General features: G+C 39.7%; 1 protein-coding gene across 1 annotated transcript in view; it reads right to left on the bottom strand.

Moving 5' to 3' along the window:
• Positions 1-11062: 11062 nt before the first annotated feature.
• HIBADH (3-hydroxyisobutyrate dehydrogenase) overlaps positions 11063-20045 on the bottom strand; it is an 85920-nt gene continuing 76937 nt past the window's right edge. The window contains exons 7-8 of the mRNA XM_049799039.1: positions 17383-17539; positions 11063-12050 (exon numbers count right to left, since the gene is read on the bottom strand). Of these exons, the coding sequence (XP_049654996.1) occupies positions 11892-12050; positions 17383-17539 (316 nt within the window). The 3' untranslated portion in view covers positions 11063-11891. The remainder of the gene's footprint in view (positions 12051-17382; positions 17540-20045) is intronic.

Genomic DNA, 20045 nt, shown 5'->3' with positions numbered 1-20045 from the left:
AGTCTCCATCCTTGGAAATACTCAAAAGCCATCTGGACATGGTCCTGGGCAACTGGCCCATTCTGGGATTTTGTGATTCTTCCACACAGGGGTGGCAGACAGCTACTCAGCATAGTGGTGGCTTCAAATTTCAGCAGTGGGTTGTCCTTGTTTACCTCTTCATCTATGACAATGTTAAATAGACCAGGTTCCTAATTGTGACCCTGTAATTCCTGACTTCTAGCTATTTAATATTTGGCTACCTTTCATCAACAAATTTGTTGATCTTAACTCAACTTTCAAGTCCAGACAATTTGACCCTCTGTTAATTTTTGAGAGATCCTATCATACAGTAATACAATTCAGAAGTCAGCTATACTCTTCATATTCACTATTTCTTGCAAAATTCTTTGGTTTAATGATACAATCTGATTTTTATAGAACACCTGACACTTTTTGTAACTTGAAGAGCCACATTCCAATTTGAATTCTGCCACAAAAATTAATATGGGAGAAAAAGTCCCAACCTACCGAAATAAATGGTAAAATTTCCATTGATTCCAGAAGCGCTCAGATTTATTTACTTGCTTAAAGTAGAACCATGTCCACCCGGCACAACTCGAGTCAAAGATGGAAATAAAGATATGTGCATGCATCAAGAATATCCACTGCAGTTTTTCTCCTTCATATTCATAAAAGTACAATACTTCTCAGGTCTGCCATACAGCATAGCTGATGAACATGCCTATGCTATGTTAATTCTTCCCATAGAGGTAAGGAAGTCCACAGGAAACAGAATTAAATTCAATATCATATGCTTTTTAGTAAATACTTCAGCAACATTCTTTTAGTACAGTACAATTTGTTAGCCTTTATGGCATGCAGTAAATTAATAAGACCTACACACTGATTTTTATTACTTTAGGTAGAAAGATCACAGCCCTCTCAATGTAACTGAGCAACTGTAAATTACTGTTAACAACTACATGAGAGAGAAGGAAGTAGAAAAGTCACCTCCACATTGATGACTGTTTCCTATTCTTCCTTTGTGGGTTTTAGGAAGGGAAGCTTTCAAATAAAATAAAGAAATAAAATAAAGGGGAGACTAATGGGTTGGAAACCCTGTATCTCTACCAAAGCTGCTGGGGACTTTGTAGCTCACCATCAAAGGAATTCCTTACAACTAGCAGGATTGTCAGCCATTATGTTGTTAAAATACATTTTTCATGAAGGCAAATGTATTTTGAAATCTTTTAAAACCCAAGGTCATAAAAACAAGCCCTCACAGAGAGCAGTTTTTTAAATCAAGTTAATATATCTTGTTGCCAGAATAGTAACCTGGTTAGCTCCATAAGAATACAAAGCTAACTGAGTATTGCAACTGCTCTATCAGAAAAAAACCTATTTAGGCCAGTATCAGTATACTTCCCAGAGTGAGCATTTACAATATGCAGAATATGGTCACAGACATGACATTTCACCAAACAGAAGATACATTTCAGTGTGGATCTCACTTCGGATGACATAAAGACAATCCCCACAGAAGTCCATGAATGTGCTTGGATACAAAATCAATGTCAGTAAGAAGAGGATCAGCTCCACACTGCTGGAAGGCTAAGGCTTGCAATCTCACACTGATCTGATCTGGCACAGGTAGAATAACAAACAGAGGTTTACAGCAGCAGTGAAAAATCAGCTCCTCTGAAAGAACGTACAAGATCTGTCTACACCAGCAGCACAGTAGGAGCAAATCTGGAAAGCTACACACTTGGTTTTGAGGAGCCAGTGCCCACACTGCATGTGTTTTGTATCTGGACCTTTCTCCAGACCAGCTGCAGTCTGGTCCTGTGCACAGAAGGCCCATGAGCAAGTCAGAATGCCAGAGACAGACCTGGAGCACCATCCTGCTCTGTAGCTTCATCCCAAACAAAAACCCACTCACTTACTCTGGGATCACTCCGCAATGTGAATGCAAGTATGGTAAATATGGTCAGAAAATATGCTGTAACGCAGGTTCCTGCTCTGGACTACATCACTGGTTTAGGCACAGCCTTCGAGACTGATATTGGTGCAGCCGTTTTTGAAGGATGAGTCAGAGAACACTTGATGCGAACTTAGTCAAGAAGTCAATTCAGGGAGCAGAAGCAAGGTACAAGATGTTAAAACTAGAGTGAATGTTGTGACATAAAATCCAACCTCCTTAATGACTTGACTACACAGTGTGTATGACATCTGTGTGAGTATTAGGGGTTGCAAAGGTGCAAGAGAAAAAAGTGTGGTTCAAATGGAGCAGGAGAGCCAAGGGAGACAAAACACACTAGTTAACAAGGAAAAAGAAAATTGTAGTAATGGCTGGGGCGGAACCATATGCTGCCTTTAGGGATGAGAATGATGTGTCTCTGTGGATGATGTTTTGGGACAGAGAAAGACAAGCACATTCAGGTGTGATGGAAGAAGTGAGGAGGAGACCACATGCCAGAGTGGCTATGGGAGGAGGCAAATGATAGACACTTTGTACAGACTGTGATCTGGAGGCAGCAGGCAAAAGAGAACTGTCAGAGAGGGAGAACTGAGAACCAGCAGCAAAAGAACCAACAGAAAGGTCAGGTTTATACAGACTAAACTGAAGACGTTTCTTTGTCCACCTTGGAGGTGGCATGAACCAATATGAGCAGATACAGGCACCTAAGAAGTGGCTGAAGATGGAAGAGAGTTCTAGAAAGCTCAGAAAGGTGCAGGTACTGCTGGACATGTGGGACAGCTGATGTGTGAAGGCATGCGGGTCCCTGAGCCCACTGCCACCCCTGGTTGGACTCTGGTCATTGATAGGAATTGGGCTGGCAGAGATGGAGGCAGCAGCTGTAGAGCTCAGGGGTCAGGCACAGCGACAGAAGGTGTCCTGCCTTGGATCACAACTTTGTCCCACCAGGTTCCACTCTTTGCCTGCAGCCATACTCAGCACCCAGGGCATCAGAAAAGCAAGCCTCGCAGTGCTTTGCAATGCATGTTTGAATAGATGTGGTCTAAAGTGGCTAGAGACGAAATAATTTTCTGCCTGCTATTTATATCCTTAAGCATAAGATTTTATTATGGCTTGTTGAATAGCTACACATTTTACCGAGCCCTTTAAAATAATTCCAAGAATTTGACGCACTGGTTTCCAAGAAGAGAGCAAAGAATTCCAAAAGGTGTTTTACATGCTGTGAAATTGCAGGTTCTTTCCTTTGTTCTAAATTTACTAGTAATTAATTTCCTCTAGCAGTCCCATATTTGAATCTTGGCACTATAAAACTGAGGGGCTGAACACAAGCCTTCAAAGGTAGACGGCTGATGGGCTGATGCAGAGTGCCCTGTAATAATGCAGATTTTATTTTTTGAGGAAGTGTTTGGGTAATGTTCTCATGATAGCCTAAGTGAAAAACTAGCATCTGGCTGATGAAATAAATAAAAGAAAACCAAACAGGGATTTACAGGGAAGAGTTTCTAAGTATATTTAGCCTGTCCATGGAAATGATATGTATTTTCCTCAGTTCAGCCTTCCACCCTATATTTTCAGGCACAAAGACACTAACCTAAGTTTACTTTCCAAGCAAAAGGGGACACAAAATGGAAATAGTGTAAACAGTGAAAAAAACAGATTCATAACATTTTTCACTGTTACTAGGGTAAGGCAGAACTACATGATTAACTTCCCTGTGTCTAACACCGGTATTCTGTTTTAAAACACACGTACCTACGTTATACCCTTATTTATATACCTGCCCCCCCAAAGTTTGTGAGATCTTTAATATAGAAAGAATCTAGTCTATCGCTTTTAAGACCTTTCCAGCGGCAGCGGGCTTGCGCTGAAACGGCTCACACTGGTTTCAGCAATACCTAGTGTTTTTTTCCCCTTTTGATATTTCTGTCTCCCCATCAGAAATAAGTTGCAGTTTTGCTGCTTGCTTGATTCAGAAGAAAAGCAAACCATTGGCCAGGCTGAAATCAGCTGAGAAGCAATGCACTCTAAAATGTGAAAGCCACTGAAGTACTGTAGCTCTTCTATACTCTAGGGTGAATCTCACCATCTGCTATGTTTGTGGCTGAGACTGACCTCCCTTTGTATTAGACAAAAGTAATTGTGGGGATCAAAAGAAGTTTAAACAGAGAAAAATGCAAGTGCCAACTTTGCAGGCTGCACACAATTTCTGCACACAAACCAGCAAGCATCCATGAGGCATTTATTTTTATTCAAAGGCGATGAGTATTTTACAGCCTAGCGAAATCCTCTTCAGTGAACGCTTCAGCTCTGGGATCCTTCTCCCGCAGATACAAGCGTCTGCTTCCCAATTCTCTCCCGTGTACGCTCTTTATCCAGCCAAGGATGAAAGCCACCAATGAGCAGAGAGAAGTAACTCTTCTCCAAATTTCCAAGTATGAACTATTTTTCTAATTCCCACACTCCGGCAGTAAAGAGGCTCAGCAAACATGCCAGACTGCCAGTCACCAATTGCCTGTTAACATCTATGCAGAGGAAAGGCACTATTTCCAAACCAGGATCCTGCCCCTTCTCGCAAAGCAATTTTCTACTGAGATTTCTTACTAAGAGGAACCCAGTAGCTTTCCTGCAAGTAAATAGCTCGTTAAGGCTGCGAGTAGGGTTTGTGTGCAAAGACTATCCTATGCAAATCAGAGCTGATGAGCACTTAACTAATCTGTTTACAGACCAGAGCTGCTGGGCAGGCCTCAGCGATTTTCTATCAAAGCAAAGAACCATTCTTTATGGGCATCTGGTTGTCCCTGAATTGGTAGTTTAAGCATATACCCTTGCTTCAAAGAAAGATCAAAGGATTTATTACTTCTAAATGAGTGCATTATTTCCACTTACTACTTTCTTGTTTGCAATGTGTTATTAACAGCACCATGGCAGGGTTGCCTTAAGACTCGAGTTTCTCATAGATTCCTGAACGTGATTCTAGATATTACACGTAGGCTATAATACGCAGGCTGTTATATAGATGGAGAAAGAAGCAAAATACCAGCGAACAGATTAGAACACCCACTTGTGGAAAATGGATTTAAAAAAAACCAACAAAGCAAACCAGCTATGTTTTAATACAAGAAAATGACTATCTTTCATTTTTCCTGTAAATGTAAACAATGAGTCTGTTTCAAAATGACAGCCACAGATCAGTGGACACAGCCAGTTTTGGCTCCTCTTCATATGAAAAGAAACACACATCACTCCTACGCTCAGAAAAAGCTGAGATACCGCAGTCACGAAGTAGCACAACGACCAGTTCAATGAACAAATTCCTATTACCCCATAAATGCCTGCCATCCCCATCCTTTTGGCTTACTGTTTATAGCTCCGTTTACTTATTAAGTCTGGAAGAAACAAGGGAGACACATTCATTATGTGCTTTCTGGCACTATTGAGAGCACATGGAAAGCAAGAAAGACCTAACATCTTATTTGCAGGCTCACTGAAAGCCTACAGTCAGCTCGGGCACAGCACTGGAAAAGGAATTTTCAGGCGGAAGCGCAGAAGTAGATTCCAGGCAGCCAGGGCCAAGGCAGACAAAGCTGCCAAAACTAGAGCCACAAGCAGCCCCAGGGAGAATTTGGAGAGGCTGGTGTGATGTTTATTGCTCAGACAGCAGAGCTGGGTGGTGCGATGTGGGACAGGAACTGCATTCTGCTGGCTGTGACTTTAGAGGTGGTATCTAAAGATGCCTGCGGACTCAGTGTCTCCGTCTTTATCGTGGTGCTGGACGGAGTAGATTGCGGTTTCCTTATCTGTTTTACAAGGAATCACCTTCCCCTGATAGACTAGTAGGTCGCACAGCACAAGATGTTGCCTGCTTCTCCTCTTTTATTAAACACTGACTCCGTTTGCATCCACATAAGCTAACACAGTTATCTACCCAGGGACAAGCAAAGGAAAAAAGTCATAGTAATAGGAGGTAGGGACTGGATCCAGTGGCTTTCCAGTGAGTGTAACATGTTGGCATCGGGTCCTGTGACCTACCAATCTCCATTTGCTTAGCAGTGTTTTTCTCCCCTTCTCCTGACAGGGACCAGAAATTGCCTATTTTTGAGCAGGAACAGCAAATGTAGCTGTAACACGGCCAAATGCAGGAAAAAAATTACCAATTGCCATACTGTGGGCTTTTGGTGCTATGCAATATATAGGTTCAAACAAGGTAGAGCTTGTATGAAAACCTTGTAGTAGAAATGGAGAGGAATCCAAGAATATCTTAAATCCATGTGTCTGAAGCTCCAGCTTCAATCACCACTGAGTGATTGAAGTTAGTCTTTTTTGTGGACTGCAGACTGAGGGCTGCGTGACACAATTACACAACACCAAGGGGACTGACTTGTTCTAGGCATTGTACAAATGGAGGAAGAAAAAAACAGGGCACAGACTGCCATGATGATGCTGTAGAACAGCTAACAGCTACGACGTCCAATGCATTAGCCTACTAAATATTGGTCATTGAAAGCTTCCAGGCTTTATAGCCATGGAATAACATGACTGGAAACGAAAAATGGCCTACTGTTGCTGGCCACAAACTAGCCAGTTTAGGTACTAGAAACAGCCTGTCTACAGAGCACTGCTGCCCCAGTATTTACCCAGGTTCCCAGGAAGCCTCTGGGACTAGAGAGCTGCACATACACAAACAAGCTAGCTTACAGCTGGCGCAGGTATGTCTGCAACCAGGGATTACAGCCCAGTTAACACTGTTAAATCATTTGGAAGAAAGCACTCAGAACAAAGTAGGCAGCTCAGAGATTTTAAGAAGTATACCTTATTTCCCATATCACTTGCTTCCCTACAGCTGGCAGTGCTGTAAGTCGCCTGCATAAATCCAAGCTAGTTTTGTCATGCATCTCAAACTGGAAGACAGACAGCAGCAATACTTGATTTTGGCCAAATAATGCTTACATCTGACCACATTTGAAGGCTATTACTTTTGTTTTACTTGTCTGATTTTGCCTTTGAATTTCAACAAGGCAAAATACAATTAATTTCTTTTCTAAAAATATTATAGGGACTGAAATGTATTGTAACAATTTGCAGTTCTTTCCAGGGTAGCTGCATTACAGGTACGTGCAAACTTATCTTTTTACCAGTTGTATTTCAGTTGGTTTTGTCCAGCGCTCCAAGTCTTTTTGAAATCAGTGAACTTCATAAAACATATGCTAGCACGTTTATTATCTCCATATACAGCATTTACTTTAACAAACAGAACACTGTCATCATTAATGGAGGCTCAGTAAAACTAAATGAAGAAACAGACTGAGTTACCTCTGACCTCAAATGAAAATCCCGACCTCATCTCAGGGTCAAGGTTAAAAGGAAGAGTTGGGTGTAAATGCAGAAAGAGCCAGACGGCTTTTAATTATACAGTAGTTATTATGAGACATTTAGTACTTTAGAAAGGTTTATCCACCTGTTTCAATTTACCCCAAGTGCTCAGAATCCATGATGAATGCCAAAACCAAAAAAAAAAATCACTGCCATATGGATGCCTAGTTCCATGTCATACATCTATTGAACACACCAACCATAAAAATATTCATTCTCTGTCCACCTAAGAAAACTTTGTAACTGTTGCTATTATTCTTATTAGAAAAAAATGAATGTGTAACTGTGCCAGCAGGCAGGACGGGTTGTGACAGATCACATATAGAAAGCAACAAATCTTAAGAATACCAGCAGTCTTTAAAGACCATACATCCATTATGCTGTTGCACAGAATGGCAAAGACATCCTTGCTACTGAAAGCTTGAGCTTTTCAAAAGCACCATTTATTCTAATTTGTAGACATTGAACTGAACTTCTCCCACTACTGAAATACAATTTTTTTGGTTTTGCAAGGTTTGCAGTAAGAGCTCTAAGAACTTGATACTGAAGTCAGAAAAAAGCCTTCCCCTCTGCAAGTCCCCTAAACTTTAAGAGGGTCTTGCCAAACCTTAACTCTGAAATACTGCAGAGAACCCTAGCTCCACCTGTTGTGTCAGTGCACAAAGAAAACGCAACAGAGGTTTCTGAAGTGCTTCAAAGTTTCCACAACTTATTAGCCAGCCTTGTAAAGACAGACAATATTCTCAACTTTTCTTGAGAAAAGCTGAATTATATTCTTATATGAAGGAGGAGAAGACAGTGAGGATGATGTAAAGCCAAATTGAAAGCAACAGGTATCACGACCATCAAGTTAGTACCCTCAGAGTTGTGCCTGGATAGATCTGGTCTTACAAATCAATCTGGTGGACTAAAACCATAGAAAGACATCCATTGCATAAATACAGTAGCCCTTGTATGATGCTAGCCCTTCTCTGCTTGCTCCAGGGGCGGCCCCAGTCTTTCTGCTCCATAAACCGCTTAATAAAATCTTCTTGTGGCAAAGCGCCGGAAGATTTAAACAGCTGAAAAGACAGGTAGCTCTGTTCTCAGGGAGGCAGGGAGAGCAGCTATTCTGTCCACCTCAGCATCTCTCTCATACGCTGTGGGACAAGGCTGGGATGGAAACTGGCAATATCAACTTCAGCAGCTCATGCTGGCTCCTTCCTCTCACAGCCACCACCCCATCTTCTCATACTCTTGATGCCAGTAATGTGGCACAATCCCTACCAGAGGGATGTGCTTGAGCTCCTCCGGAGCTGCATCTTGGCCACATCTGCACTGGAATCACATGGGCATTCAACACACACTATGAAATCTTGGCAGTATTGTACTTATGGCAAAATTCCCATTGATTAAAGCAGAGCCAGAATATCACGTATAATACTTTTACTTGGTCAGAATACCTCCTCTTCCTCCCGAGGCTTGTAAGAACCATAAATAAAGTTAAAGCAATATAGTACTCAGCAGTTTTAATAGAAGGCCTCCTCTGTTAAACGACCACCAAAAATAGTTGCTTAAGACGGGTTACACTGAATCATAAATGAGAGAAGGCTGCTTAGGATTTTTTTTAAAACCATCACTACTTTTATTGGTTGTCAATGTTTTCCTGTTAGTCAATAAATGCATTTGATATAGGTGAGTTTCCAAAGTAAGCATGATGGGAGGGCTAGTTTAACATTCAAACTAATTTAAAAAGAAGTTACCTCAAGTTTCCCTTTGGGACATTTACAAAATATGCAGTTAATTTGTTGCACCTAATTTGTGTGTATGCACTGGGAGGTAATTAGTGTAGAAATTCAAACAATTTTACAATCTTTCTGTTCAACTCAACAAATTACAGTTTTCAGCACCTGTTTCTGGCAGTGACAATAGTTTTAGTACTCGCTTAATTTCCATAGACCAGAAGTATTCTCCAGGCAAGACACAGTATATACATATGCACATGCAGAATAGCCATAGCTATCATGAATACCACCACCATTATATGTATCCAGTCACAAAATATTCCACTGCAGAATTAGGAAAAAGAATATGTATTCTAATATAAATTGTATTACTGGCTTCAGGTATTGGACATCATTAAAGGTTTCAAGGCACTTTCCATAATAAGACTTATTTTAAAAGTTGTTTCTAACTTTGCCAAACTAACTGCTTGTTCTAAAACTTTACATGCTGGCTGTCTGCCCTGAAGCTGGGGTTTTGGGGTTTTTTTTTGTTTGTTTTTAATTTCAGCCAAAATCCTCCTCCAAGAAGGAGACCACAGAATATTTTGTTGGTTTGCCAAAATAGCATTCTGGCAGCCTTTCTTCCAACTTGAGCACCCTATGCTTTGGAGTAGGAATTTAAAATTTGATCAGAGGTTGTGGGGAAGGAGAAATGAACCCCAGGAAACCTAAGCTACAAGCCTTTGGGAGAAACATAAAAATAACAACGAAGTTTCCACATGCTTAACAGAGACTTTATGATTTCAGAAGCTAAAGGCTTCAAAGAGTGAGTCTCTGAGCATATTCTCTTCCCTCATGGCTCCTAACATTTATGTGTGCATATAATGTCTTCAGAAAATGATTACGCTTCCTGCAAGCCCAGGGTTACAGGTAAACCCAGGGTTACCAGCAAACGCATTCATAGCAAACACTGCTACAGGCTGGGGTGGACAGTAGAAGGAAGCATCTCTCAGCAGTCCTGCTGATGCCAGCCAGATCTCCAAGTCAAATACAGAGGAGACAAACTTAATGAGGACTTTCCTACAATTCCTCACCTAATCCATTATAAAACTTCCAAATGAACAAGGATCCTACTGGCAAAAACATCCTTCACTGCTTTACCCCAAATTTGTTACGAAATTAGATCCATCCTTTGTATTACGTGAAGCAGGAGTCCCATAAGAAAAAATGTTATAGTATGTGATCTTGTTATCAAAGGTCGAACCACACATCTGCAACTATGGTTCCATGTTTCTGTGTCTTTCAGCACTTGAGTGGTTGACTTTGCAATTTTAATAGTTTCTACTGAAGGTAGTTTTGTGCCTAATTTCTGAATGAATGCAATCCTGTAGAAACAGTAGTTTTATCAAAAGAGAAACAATTTTTTAAAAAGGAAGATTGCTCCCAGTAGTCCTACACTCATGTATAACATTAACGAGCCCCAAATCCCTGAATAACCTAGAATGTCAGTTTTCAAAGAAAACTGAAAGGAGAACAGATCAACCAGTACTGTTTAAATTACTTTTGTATGTTACTAATGTGTTAAAACATAATGTCCAAGTTCTCAGAAGATTATTCACAGACTCAAGCTAATTCAAGCACACAATTTTGTTACCCAAATGTGCATATATAAAAGGATTCGTCATACAACCAAAGTAGGAATGTAAATGCATAACTGACGATTAAGCCTAGAGCCTGCACATGAGTCTGAATGTGAACAGTTCTAGCGAAATCAACATGAGTATTTGTATTCATAAAGCCAAGTGTGCACCTGTACTTTTGCAAGACCAAGGAGATGGTGAATGGTTAAGGCAATACATATGCAAATATATTACCATCTGCATTTCATGAGAAGAGCTCTTGAAAAGCTTGGTTTTCCAATATGATCTGTAGAAAACCAAGCAAATTACAAAATAGGACCACAAGTTTTTGCTTAATTGTGTGCGTACAAGAATGCATCAAAACAAAAAGCAAATAATCATACAGCAAATATTTACCAGTACAGATTTTTATTTCTTTTCAAAATAATGGCATTTGTTTAGATTTAAAATACTTCAGTAATTACCTAAAACAAATGTACACTTTGTTAGAACTTCTGGCAAGTGCTGTTCTTGAGTTCTGAAAATGTGTGACAGAATACAAGAAAATATAAAATTGGGTTAGCAAAATACAATAATGGAGCTTTACAAGAGGGACACACATTCTATGTTATTTTAACTAAGTCTATCAAGTAAACATGCTGTAACAGCTCTCCACTTAGAAACGCGTGCCTATAAACTTAAGCTGCAACCTGAATCCCAGGAAAAACTCAGTACTGATCAACTCAAGGCTAGCAGGTCCAAGGAAAAAAAATAAATCCATCTCAAGCTGTGTTTCTTCATTGAACAAATCTTCCCTTTTTCCATAAGTATTAATTTTTAATAGATCGCTATATATCATAAAATCACTTTATAACATTCTTTTACTATTCAAGATTCACCTAAGTTTGTAGCCATAATGTAAGTTATTTTTATATGCAGTTAAGTATTTCATAAAAAAAATATTTACTTATTGCATCTAGTGAAAAAAAACTTGTATGTTTCTTAAAAAAAAAAAGAAATCACTGTATGGCTAATTGCCAAACAACCCTTTCCTCTGGCTTGCTTTTTCAAGAATTATGAAAAAACCCTGGAGTTCATTGTGATCTAGACAACCAAAGAAGATTAGTCTGTATGGGATCAAGATGCACAGTATTTGATTACACCCACATACTTCTTGAACAAGCTATAAGGATAAAAAAAAATGTGGTTTTTTTATTGTGTCCATTTCCAAAGGACAGCTCACAAGGTTTCCTCCTCACGTAAAAACTGGAACACAGATGAGAAGTCTTTCAGGGCATAGCCTTTTGCACACATCATCCTGTAGATCTGATGTGCCTGGGATCCCAAAGGAACTGGCGTCTTTGTGTTGGTGGCAGAAATCTGGGCCAAGCCAAGATCCTGTGAGGAGTGAGAAGAGGGAGGAAGAGGGCAGAGGGGAAGAATGGAAGGAAACAAAAAGAGAAAAAGTCAGGGGAGAAACAAGGATATAAATAGTCATGTACATATTATAGGTTATTTGGCTCCCATTGTGAAGAGAACTCTGCTGCCAACAAATACAATACTCCAGCCTTAAAATTTCAGTCCTGGAAGAAGGAAGTCTTGTTTAGTTTTTAATTTTAAAAACAGTAACTCAATGTTATTCAACAGAAAAACCTCAAACTTTGCAAGGCAGGCAACCTCCTTCAGGACAGGAGGAATTTTAAGATTCTAGATCACTATATAACCTGGTAGCAAGACTCAGACTCTTTTTTCCCACTTTGTTATGTCATCTCCAAAAATAAAATTTCCCTGGCTATTCACTTAAGCATTTCACATAGTTTCTAACGGTATCATTTTCTTGTTTGGGCAAGACAACATCTTGCTTTCTAAAAACAGGTTAAAAATCAAGCAGGAGGGATTTGAATAACAACAAAATTGAAGAAACTTAGCATACATACATTTACTGTAATGTGACCAGTTAATAGCAAAATGAGAGGCATAGGCCACTTTGTGAATATGAATGGTTTGCAGCCTAACTGGAAGGGTGTATTAAAGAATTCCTTAGGGGACTGTCTGGGGTCTGCTACAACTCAAGGTTTTCTTTAATGACTGAAGATAAAGGGATACAGAGAATAATTCTGCTGCACTTTTAAACACTAAATTTGGGGCAAAAAAAGGAGGAGTGGTTGCAAAGAGGATGAAGTTGAAACCTGTCCTCCAAGAGTCCTTGGTCAACTACAGCTATAACCTGAAATAAATAGGACTGAACTCAAAGGCAGGTACCAGGTACTATGACTAACTATAGTTAGCTAGAAATAGTCAGCTGCACGCATGCTGGACAGAAATGACAAGCTAGGCTGGAAGATGTCTTGAATTCTGTGCTGAATCAGACATAAAACAAACCAAAGAAGGAAAAGCTAACAAGGGCCTGGATATATAAACATATCTCTTGTTTAAGTATGAAAGTAGTGTCTGCACTCAAGGTTGCCTTTATAAAGTCTTGCTAATGAAATCGATTTTGCAGTCCACATTTCAAGAAAGCTGCAAAAGAACCTCTCAAGTGTTACTAGGAAATGTCTGGATTTTCTGCCCATCCAGGACTATGGTGGTTTATAGAATTTGCTGTATTTTTATTTTTTTTTAAATAACAAATCTTTGATACAGAAGAACTGAGAGACTGTAGTGCTGCTGAGAGCACCTTTGGCTTCTCAGGGATGACTTACAAGACAGGTCTTTACTTTCTGTGTGTCTGGATTTGAATTAGCACACGGAAATTCAAGATCTTACTCTACTCTCTAAATGTCACTTTGATCTGTAAATCGGCTCTATAAAGGTCATTCTGATACAAATCAGAATTATAGTTACTCCTCCTATTACCCTTGAATGACTTCAAGATCTAGGAAAATGGGAAAAACATACGTATCAGATGTCACAGGATCCAAAATATTCTTCATCTGCATCAGGGCAGATCATTCCTTCTTGTCTAGCAATTCTGTTGGAAGACTGATGACCTGACAAATCTAGGAACAGTTGCTTTAACCTCACTTACAATAAGATATTCCATGACATATTCCTAGCCCTCTTCTCCTAGGTTTAGAAGAACCCTCCTTGTGAAACCTGTTGCCATATTATCCATTTTATTCAACAAAGCAAAAATCATGTAATGGAACAGCAGAATGGCAAAATCATCTAACTCCAAACTAGTGAAGGTTCTTGGTTTTGTAGTGGTGACTGTGAGCTGTTTCTCTCTGAAGAAGCATTCACAGAAGCAATCCCTGAAAATTCTGGATAGAATGCTAGCACAAATACAATTTCATAAAGCAGGTCTATTCACTTTAATAATGAAACTCTGGCTCCAAGATGGTTGAAACGTCAGACATCTCCTCATTAACTGAATGGACGAGGACTTCTGACTCCAAAGTGCAGGGAGTTTGTTTTGGTTTTTTAAATCCCATTCCATATATTAGAGCTTTGAAGAAAAAAAAAACCCACAAAATGCAAGTAAAGCTTATCTTTAGCTTCAGGTTGTGAAGTATTCTGCACCTTTTCTCTTGAGGTTGGAGATTCTTCAAGTGAAATAGTACGAAACAGCTCTGAAAGAAATTTGCCCTTTGCTGACCTTTTTGTAAAAGTAGAAATCAGTCCATAGCTTATGGCTCCTCTCATACTCTTTGGAACCGACAACATCTTCCAGATGCCTCACTGTACTGCCTATTCTAACCACTTTTTTCTCAGCTTGGACTTGGGAAACAGATTCTCTTTCAGAATCTGCTTTCAATGCTCATTTTGGAAATACCTGGTTCCTTACATTTATTTTGCAGTTCACGTAAATGAAACTGCCATTTGGAATAAACCCTAATGGCTGTCTTGACGTGAGTCAAGAATAGTATGATATAAATCTAGCTCTTCCCAGGATTCAAAGAAGATATTTAATTAGCAACTGTGCTGTGAATGAAAGATGGAACTTCTGTCCTGCAATGCCTCGGACACAAAGATGGCAAGGGGAAGTAAACTAGATCTTTTAAATGTAAAATCTTTAGAGCAGGTTTCACATTAAGTTGACTAAATTCTACGTTTCAACATCAGATTTCAAGACTGAAGAGCTTTCCAGAGGTATCTGACAAACTTTTCTGTCCCAAACACTAAATAACGATCCTCTTGTTTTAAGAGATCCATTCCTGACAAAATATTTTTAAGAAAGCCTTTGACTTCTACCATATCTGATATGTGAGCAGTAATTTGAAGTTTAGTAACTGTGTTACTGAGTCACTCTTAGGTATTTTCATTGTGGAGTACTTTCTTTTCAACCTCAGGGTTGTACCTACCTCTTTCTCCTCTGAATATAGCTTTTTTTTTTTCTTAAGTGGCAAAAGCGTGCTCCGTATTTCCCAGAAAAAAAGTCCCCACCTCAAGCAGTTCAAAAACTGCATGATATGTTACATAACAGGATGAAATGGATAGTAGCAAAAGTCTGTCCACAAACTAAGGAGCAGCATCTTAAAAGATGTCACCACTGCACCAAATAATACCCTGAACATGATCAGCCGTCTTGGCTACTTACTCATTCAAGTAATTTTCTGTCTATGTAGAATAACATAGCATTGTTCAACAGGCACGAGAGGAATTTAATGTCTTTCCTTCTTACTGAGGATTACAGCCTAAAGAAGGCACTCTTCAGGGTGGGCAGGAGAGGCATAGTCAGAAGAGGTGAACAGCAATTACAAACCTCTCTGAGGAATTCTCCTCTTAGTTATCACTGATGCTTTATAACCAAAAGCTGGCACTTTCAACAGGCACAAGCCAGACCTCTGTTCCTCCAGTGAAAGGAAGGCCTTTCAAGGCAGCTTCCAGAGGATAGGAAGGTCCCTCTTAGCAGCAGACCAAAAGAAAAAAACCCTTTACAAAGAAATTTAAAAGGGAGGGAAGGAAATATGTGCCCCATCACATTTGTACTATGAGGTTATTCTGGACAAGAGTAAGAGTTATGAATCATGAGTACAGAGATTGCAGTGTGAAACAGGGCACAACAGCCAGAACAGATTCTGAAAACAGCATACAAGATGGAAACAAGAGCTTTGAGGCAGGGCCAAGATCAGGTTGCTTATCTCTAATCAATAGCTCTTGCAAACTCCAAACAATAACCTAAAAAGTTTTATAAATCAATAATTTAAATAACATTTTATTGTCCCCTATGTTCAATGATGTGAACATGACATAAAAACTGCTGCTTTACAATATTTTAACACATCCCTCAAAGAAATGAAAGCTCCTGGTTGTTGGTCCATAAATGTAAAATGTCACAGGCCAACCACTGAGGGGTTTTGGGCCATGCAGCATTAGCAAAATTTTTTGGTGCTACCATATGCAAAACACTCTGGACAGAATTTCACTAATTCCACTAAATGTACAAACGCACCAATTGACATAAATCAACTGCAAAATGACAAGAACAGTATCAGTAGGCGGGTATTATGTACAGGAACTCCAGCACTGTGGAGATTTGCATGACAATATCTGAGTTTGATCACCAGCTCTGAGACAGTTATTTTAGTTTTAAGTGCTTAATTTCCACTGTATACTGTATGTGGAAGAGCTGAAAATGGCCAGAATGCCTAACCTGTTGGGAGCGCTCATAAACTGGTATGCCTAAAACCTGTCCTGTACGAACTCAAATGCATCCCTCAGGACAATAACCCCAGGAAACTAATATTCAGTATGAAATTTTTTCCTGCACTTACATGCTTAGATGAGAGATCTTTTCCAGGGCTGGTTTTATAATTTACCTTAGGCAATCATTGTGCTAAATGCAGAAGTAGTTCAAGAGTCAAGAGTTCTATAGCTCCTTCCTCCAACTGTGTGTCCTCATCAGCGGGACACAGAGCCTTGACCTCCTTGCCTACTTTCCTCTGGCCTCTAAGAGCTTTGTTTTCCTGACCACAGAGTGACTCAGGACAGTGCTTCTCCTAGAACAGCCAAGAGCATGGCAGTAATTGCACTCTCCTGGGATGGGACAGCTGTAGGTTACAACTTCCTCAGGCTGAGAGGGACCTAAACCCAGATCTCCCACTTTGTGGACAAGTAATTTAGTTTACTAGGTTATTACTCATAACAAGCACTACTTCTGCCACCAACAAAGACAATTCAGGAGAGCTCACAGCATGGCGCAGATACCTGCAAAAAAAGTCTGCTGGGGTGTGGGTTGAAACCTGTCTGCTTTCTGCATTCTAAATGGCCTTAGGCAGAAAGACAAGCACATAAGCAGTTGGCTTAGCAAGAGAAGGGATGCTAGAGGCCATGTCCAATAGCACAGTTTAAGGTATCTGGAAGAGATTGAGCCCAAAATCTTAGATGCTTATGCCATTATTCGCACCTAATTAGGTCACCCAGATTTCCCCGAATTGCTCTCTTGAGCTTAGGCTCCTAAATTCTAAAGCGGTCATGCAAGAGGCACCTAAATGGCTTGCTGAGCGCTTGCCATACATGCAAGTCAATCAGGACTCCAGGATTAAGGCAGAACTCAAAAAGACAGTGTGTATAATTTCATTGAGTGGCTCAGCATTAATAGTAGCTAGAAATAGGCTGCAGGCTAAGGAAAAGCCCACTACACAACTCATTAATTCAGAGCTACAGTAAGAGGTTGGGTTCCCCTTTGTTCATGCACACATATTTCCCTGTAACCATAAATTTTCACTGAGAAGAACATTTGCTAGAAACCCAGAGAGAAGCAACTTCACATGCAAATGTTACATACCTTAGCCATGAGTGTTGTTCCAAAGCCTCCTTGATAATTATTAGCAGACGGTACTCCTTCCATCACTCCAGGAACAGGGTTGTACGTGTCGCTTGACCAACAGCGACCTGAGCTCATATTTAGGATTTTGGCCAGCAGCTTTGGGTCAAGGCCTAATCTGTCAAAGGTCAAGGAAGAGAAGTGTTAATGTCAAAACGCACAAGACATGGGTGACTTGCTTTATATCTTAGGACCCTACCATCATTCCTCTCCCTTTATTATAAGTCATGAAAAATGACAGAGTATTGATATTGGGGGTAGGGCTGCTGTATCTTAAATTAAAGAGCATCAATCCACCATTTAAGCGGTAGGTTTTCAGAGCTTTTTTCCTTTTGCACTAAGCAAATCCCCTTCACCTAGCAATTCTGAAAGTGCGAGCGAAATAAAGGTCCTCTGAGACAGCAGTTCCCTTGTATTTCAATTACTAAAAGGCATTCACGTTCTGCTACTTACTAGGTCACATGCTTGTTTTTCATATCGAAATTATATTCTCTAAAGCTGAACAAAGCAAAATAATCACAAGCAAGTGCGGCAGTGTGCAAGTACTTGTGCGATGTGTTTATATGTGAATGCTTGTGCATTTTTGATGTAAGCAAGATAATGCAAATGATCCTGCTCTAATAATGTGAGCAAAAATGCTACACTTCTCCAAAAATATTACTGTTGTATACATCTGTACATTCTGTGCTTTGCTATTATTAAATCTTCATTATATACTCCTGCTTATGAGGCAAGTCTGCCTCTCACTGTGACATGTTATCTATTCACAAACATACATTATAGTTCTGGGTCAACTGTTGATAAGGTTACTGATCCTGATAAAACAAAGCTTGTCCAAGTAGAAACGTCTTATGTTCTATCACGGAGCTGATGGCATAAACTGTTGCTTAATGTAGATGCTGAAAGTTCTTCAATATTATAGGAAATTAACCCTCTTATGAATTCACATTTATACTGATACTAAGTTGCAAGTGTAATTTTACACCAATAGCATTTATATCAACGACGAGGAGCAGCAGCAGTTTATCTGGCCCTGTACAAATGTTCAGTTATGCTCATGACAGAAAAGAAAGTAAGGGAATTATATCCAGTAACAATCCAAGATGAGGAAAGGACATTTTAAAAGGGATATATCACAACCTTCTATAAAGGTTTTTTATAGAAGTCAACACTCTTTACATTAGCTCTTATACCACAGACTTTTTGCCGATCTCCACAGTCATGGCAATCCTAACACTGCTCCCAGGTGCTGTAGCACCCAAGGTTTTAATTTGTAGATGAGAAAAGCTCATGACCAATGGAATAGTTGCTAAAATTTATGTCTATTTATTCCAGCAAGCATTTTGGATTTGAAAAACTATATTTAAGACAGTGGGCCCTGCAGCATGGTTTCTGTTCTCATAACAGCACGTGTCTCCTGCAATTCTGCCCTCCTTATGCAAAGCAAGATCTCTTTCTGTACCGCAAAGGTAGCTTTTTAGCACTACTGCTGTGCACTCTTATTTATGAATTGCTGCAGCAGTCCCTGGAATTCAAAGGAAATTCCCCTGTTGGACCGAACGGGATCAACTGTTATTTTCCTCCCCATTTTTTTCCAACCTTCTGACTCAACTGAATGCTTTCAAGAGCCATTTGTTTAAAAAAAATATGTATTTTCCAGCACCGATATGTTTTCACAGTATTTGCATTGTACTTTTAACTTGCATAGTGCATCAAAGTCTTCATCAACAGCCACTGTGAATAACTGCTTTAATTGTTGTCATTCAAAAAACCCACATTGGGAGCAGAAAACGCCTGAGCTTTGAGATACACAGAGGTTGCTTTTTTGGCCAAAACAAATCTCTTGGCTTGTTTGTTTCCTTATCATGGTTACATCCAGATCAGTATTTTTAGCAATATAGTGCCTGCTTGTGCCATATCTAGCTGCATGCACAGGCCCGTAATTACAGCTGTGAGTACACTGCAAGACAGAGAGCTTATTATTTCAAAATGCATATAATCCTCCCACAGAATGCTCTTCTCACAGTGTTCCAACTACCCCTCTGTGAAGTATACCCTTTTAAAGTATACTTTAAAAGATATGTGTGTATCATACAGATATGGAGAATATTGTCTGCACTAGGTCTGGCAAATTTTTGCTCTAGGAAAAGAAAAAGGAAGACAGTGTCAGTTTAAATCCCTGCTTCTTCAAATTTCACTGCTCTTAAACACCATGCAGATTCTCTTCAGGAGACCTGAACCTGTTTTTTTTCTCCTTTGCAGCAAGTGTATCATTAATAAGAGCAAGTTAGAAGTGCTTTGCATTTCATCTTTCTGAGGATTCATCCACTGGTGCATATATAACTGACAGTTAAAATTAGACATATATTAAAGTCAGTTACTGAAGAAGTCCTCTGTCTTCCACTGTGCCCAAAGCTTGTAATGGTCTGAAACCAGCTAGAATATACAGTAATTGTCATTCAGTGAGAGTCTATCCTAGAAAGTCATGCTTCAGTGGAGAAGACTGAGTTTCCATTTGAAATCAACAAATTAATCCAAGACAGGTATCTGAAAGGGCAAGTTTAATAGGAAGCAGCTACTGGGCTCTCAACCATGATAAAATGTTATTGCTGTTTCCCTGTAAA

Source organism: Accipiter gentilis, chromosome 4, assembly GCF_929443795.1.
Source record: "Accipiter gentilis chromosome 4, bAccGen1.1, whole genome shotgun sequence".
Taxonomy (NCBI): Eukaryota; Metazoa; Chordata; class Aves; order Accipitriformes; family Accipitridae; genus Astur; species Astur gentilis.
Note: the sequence above shows the minus strand (reverse complement) of the source record. Positions and strands in the feature narration are given on the sequence as shown.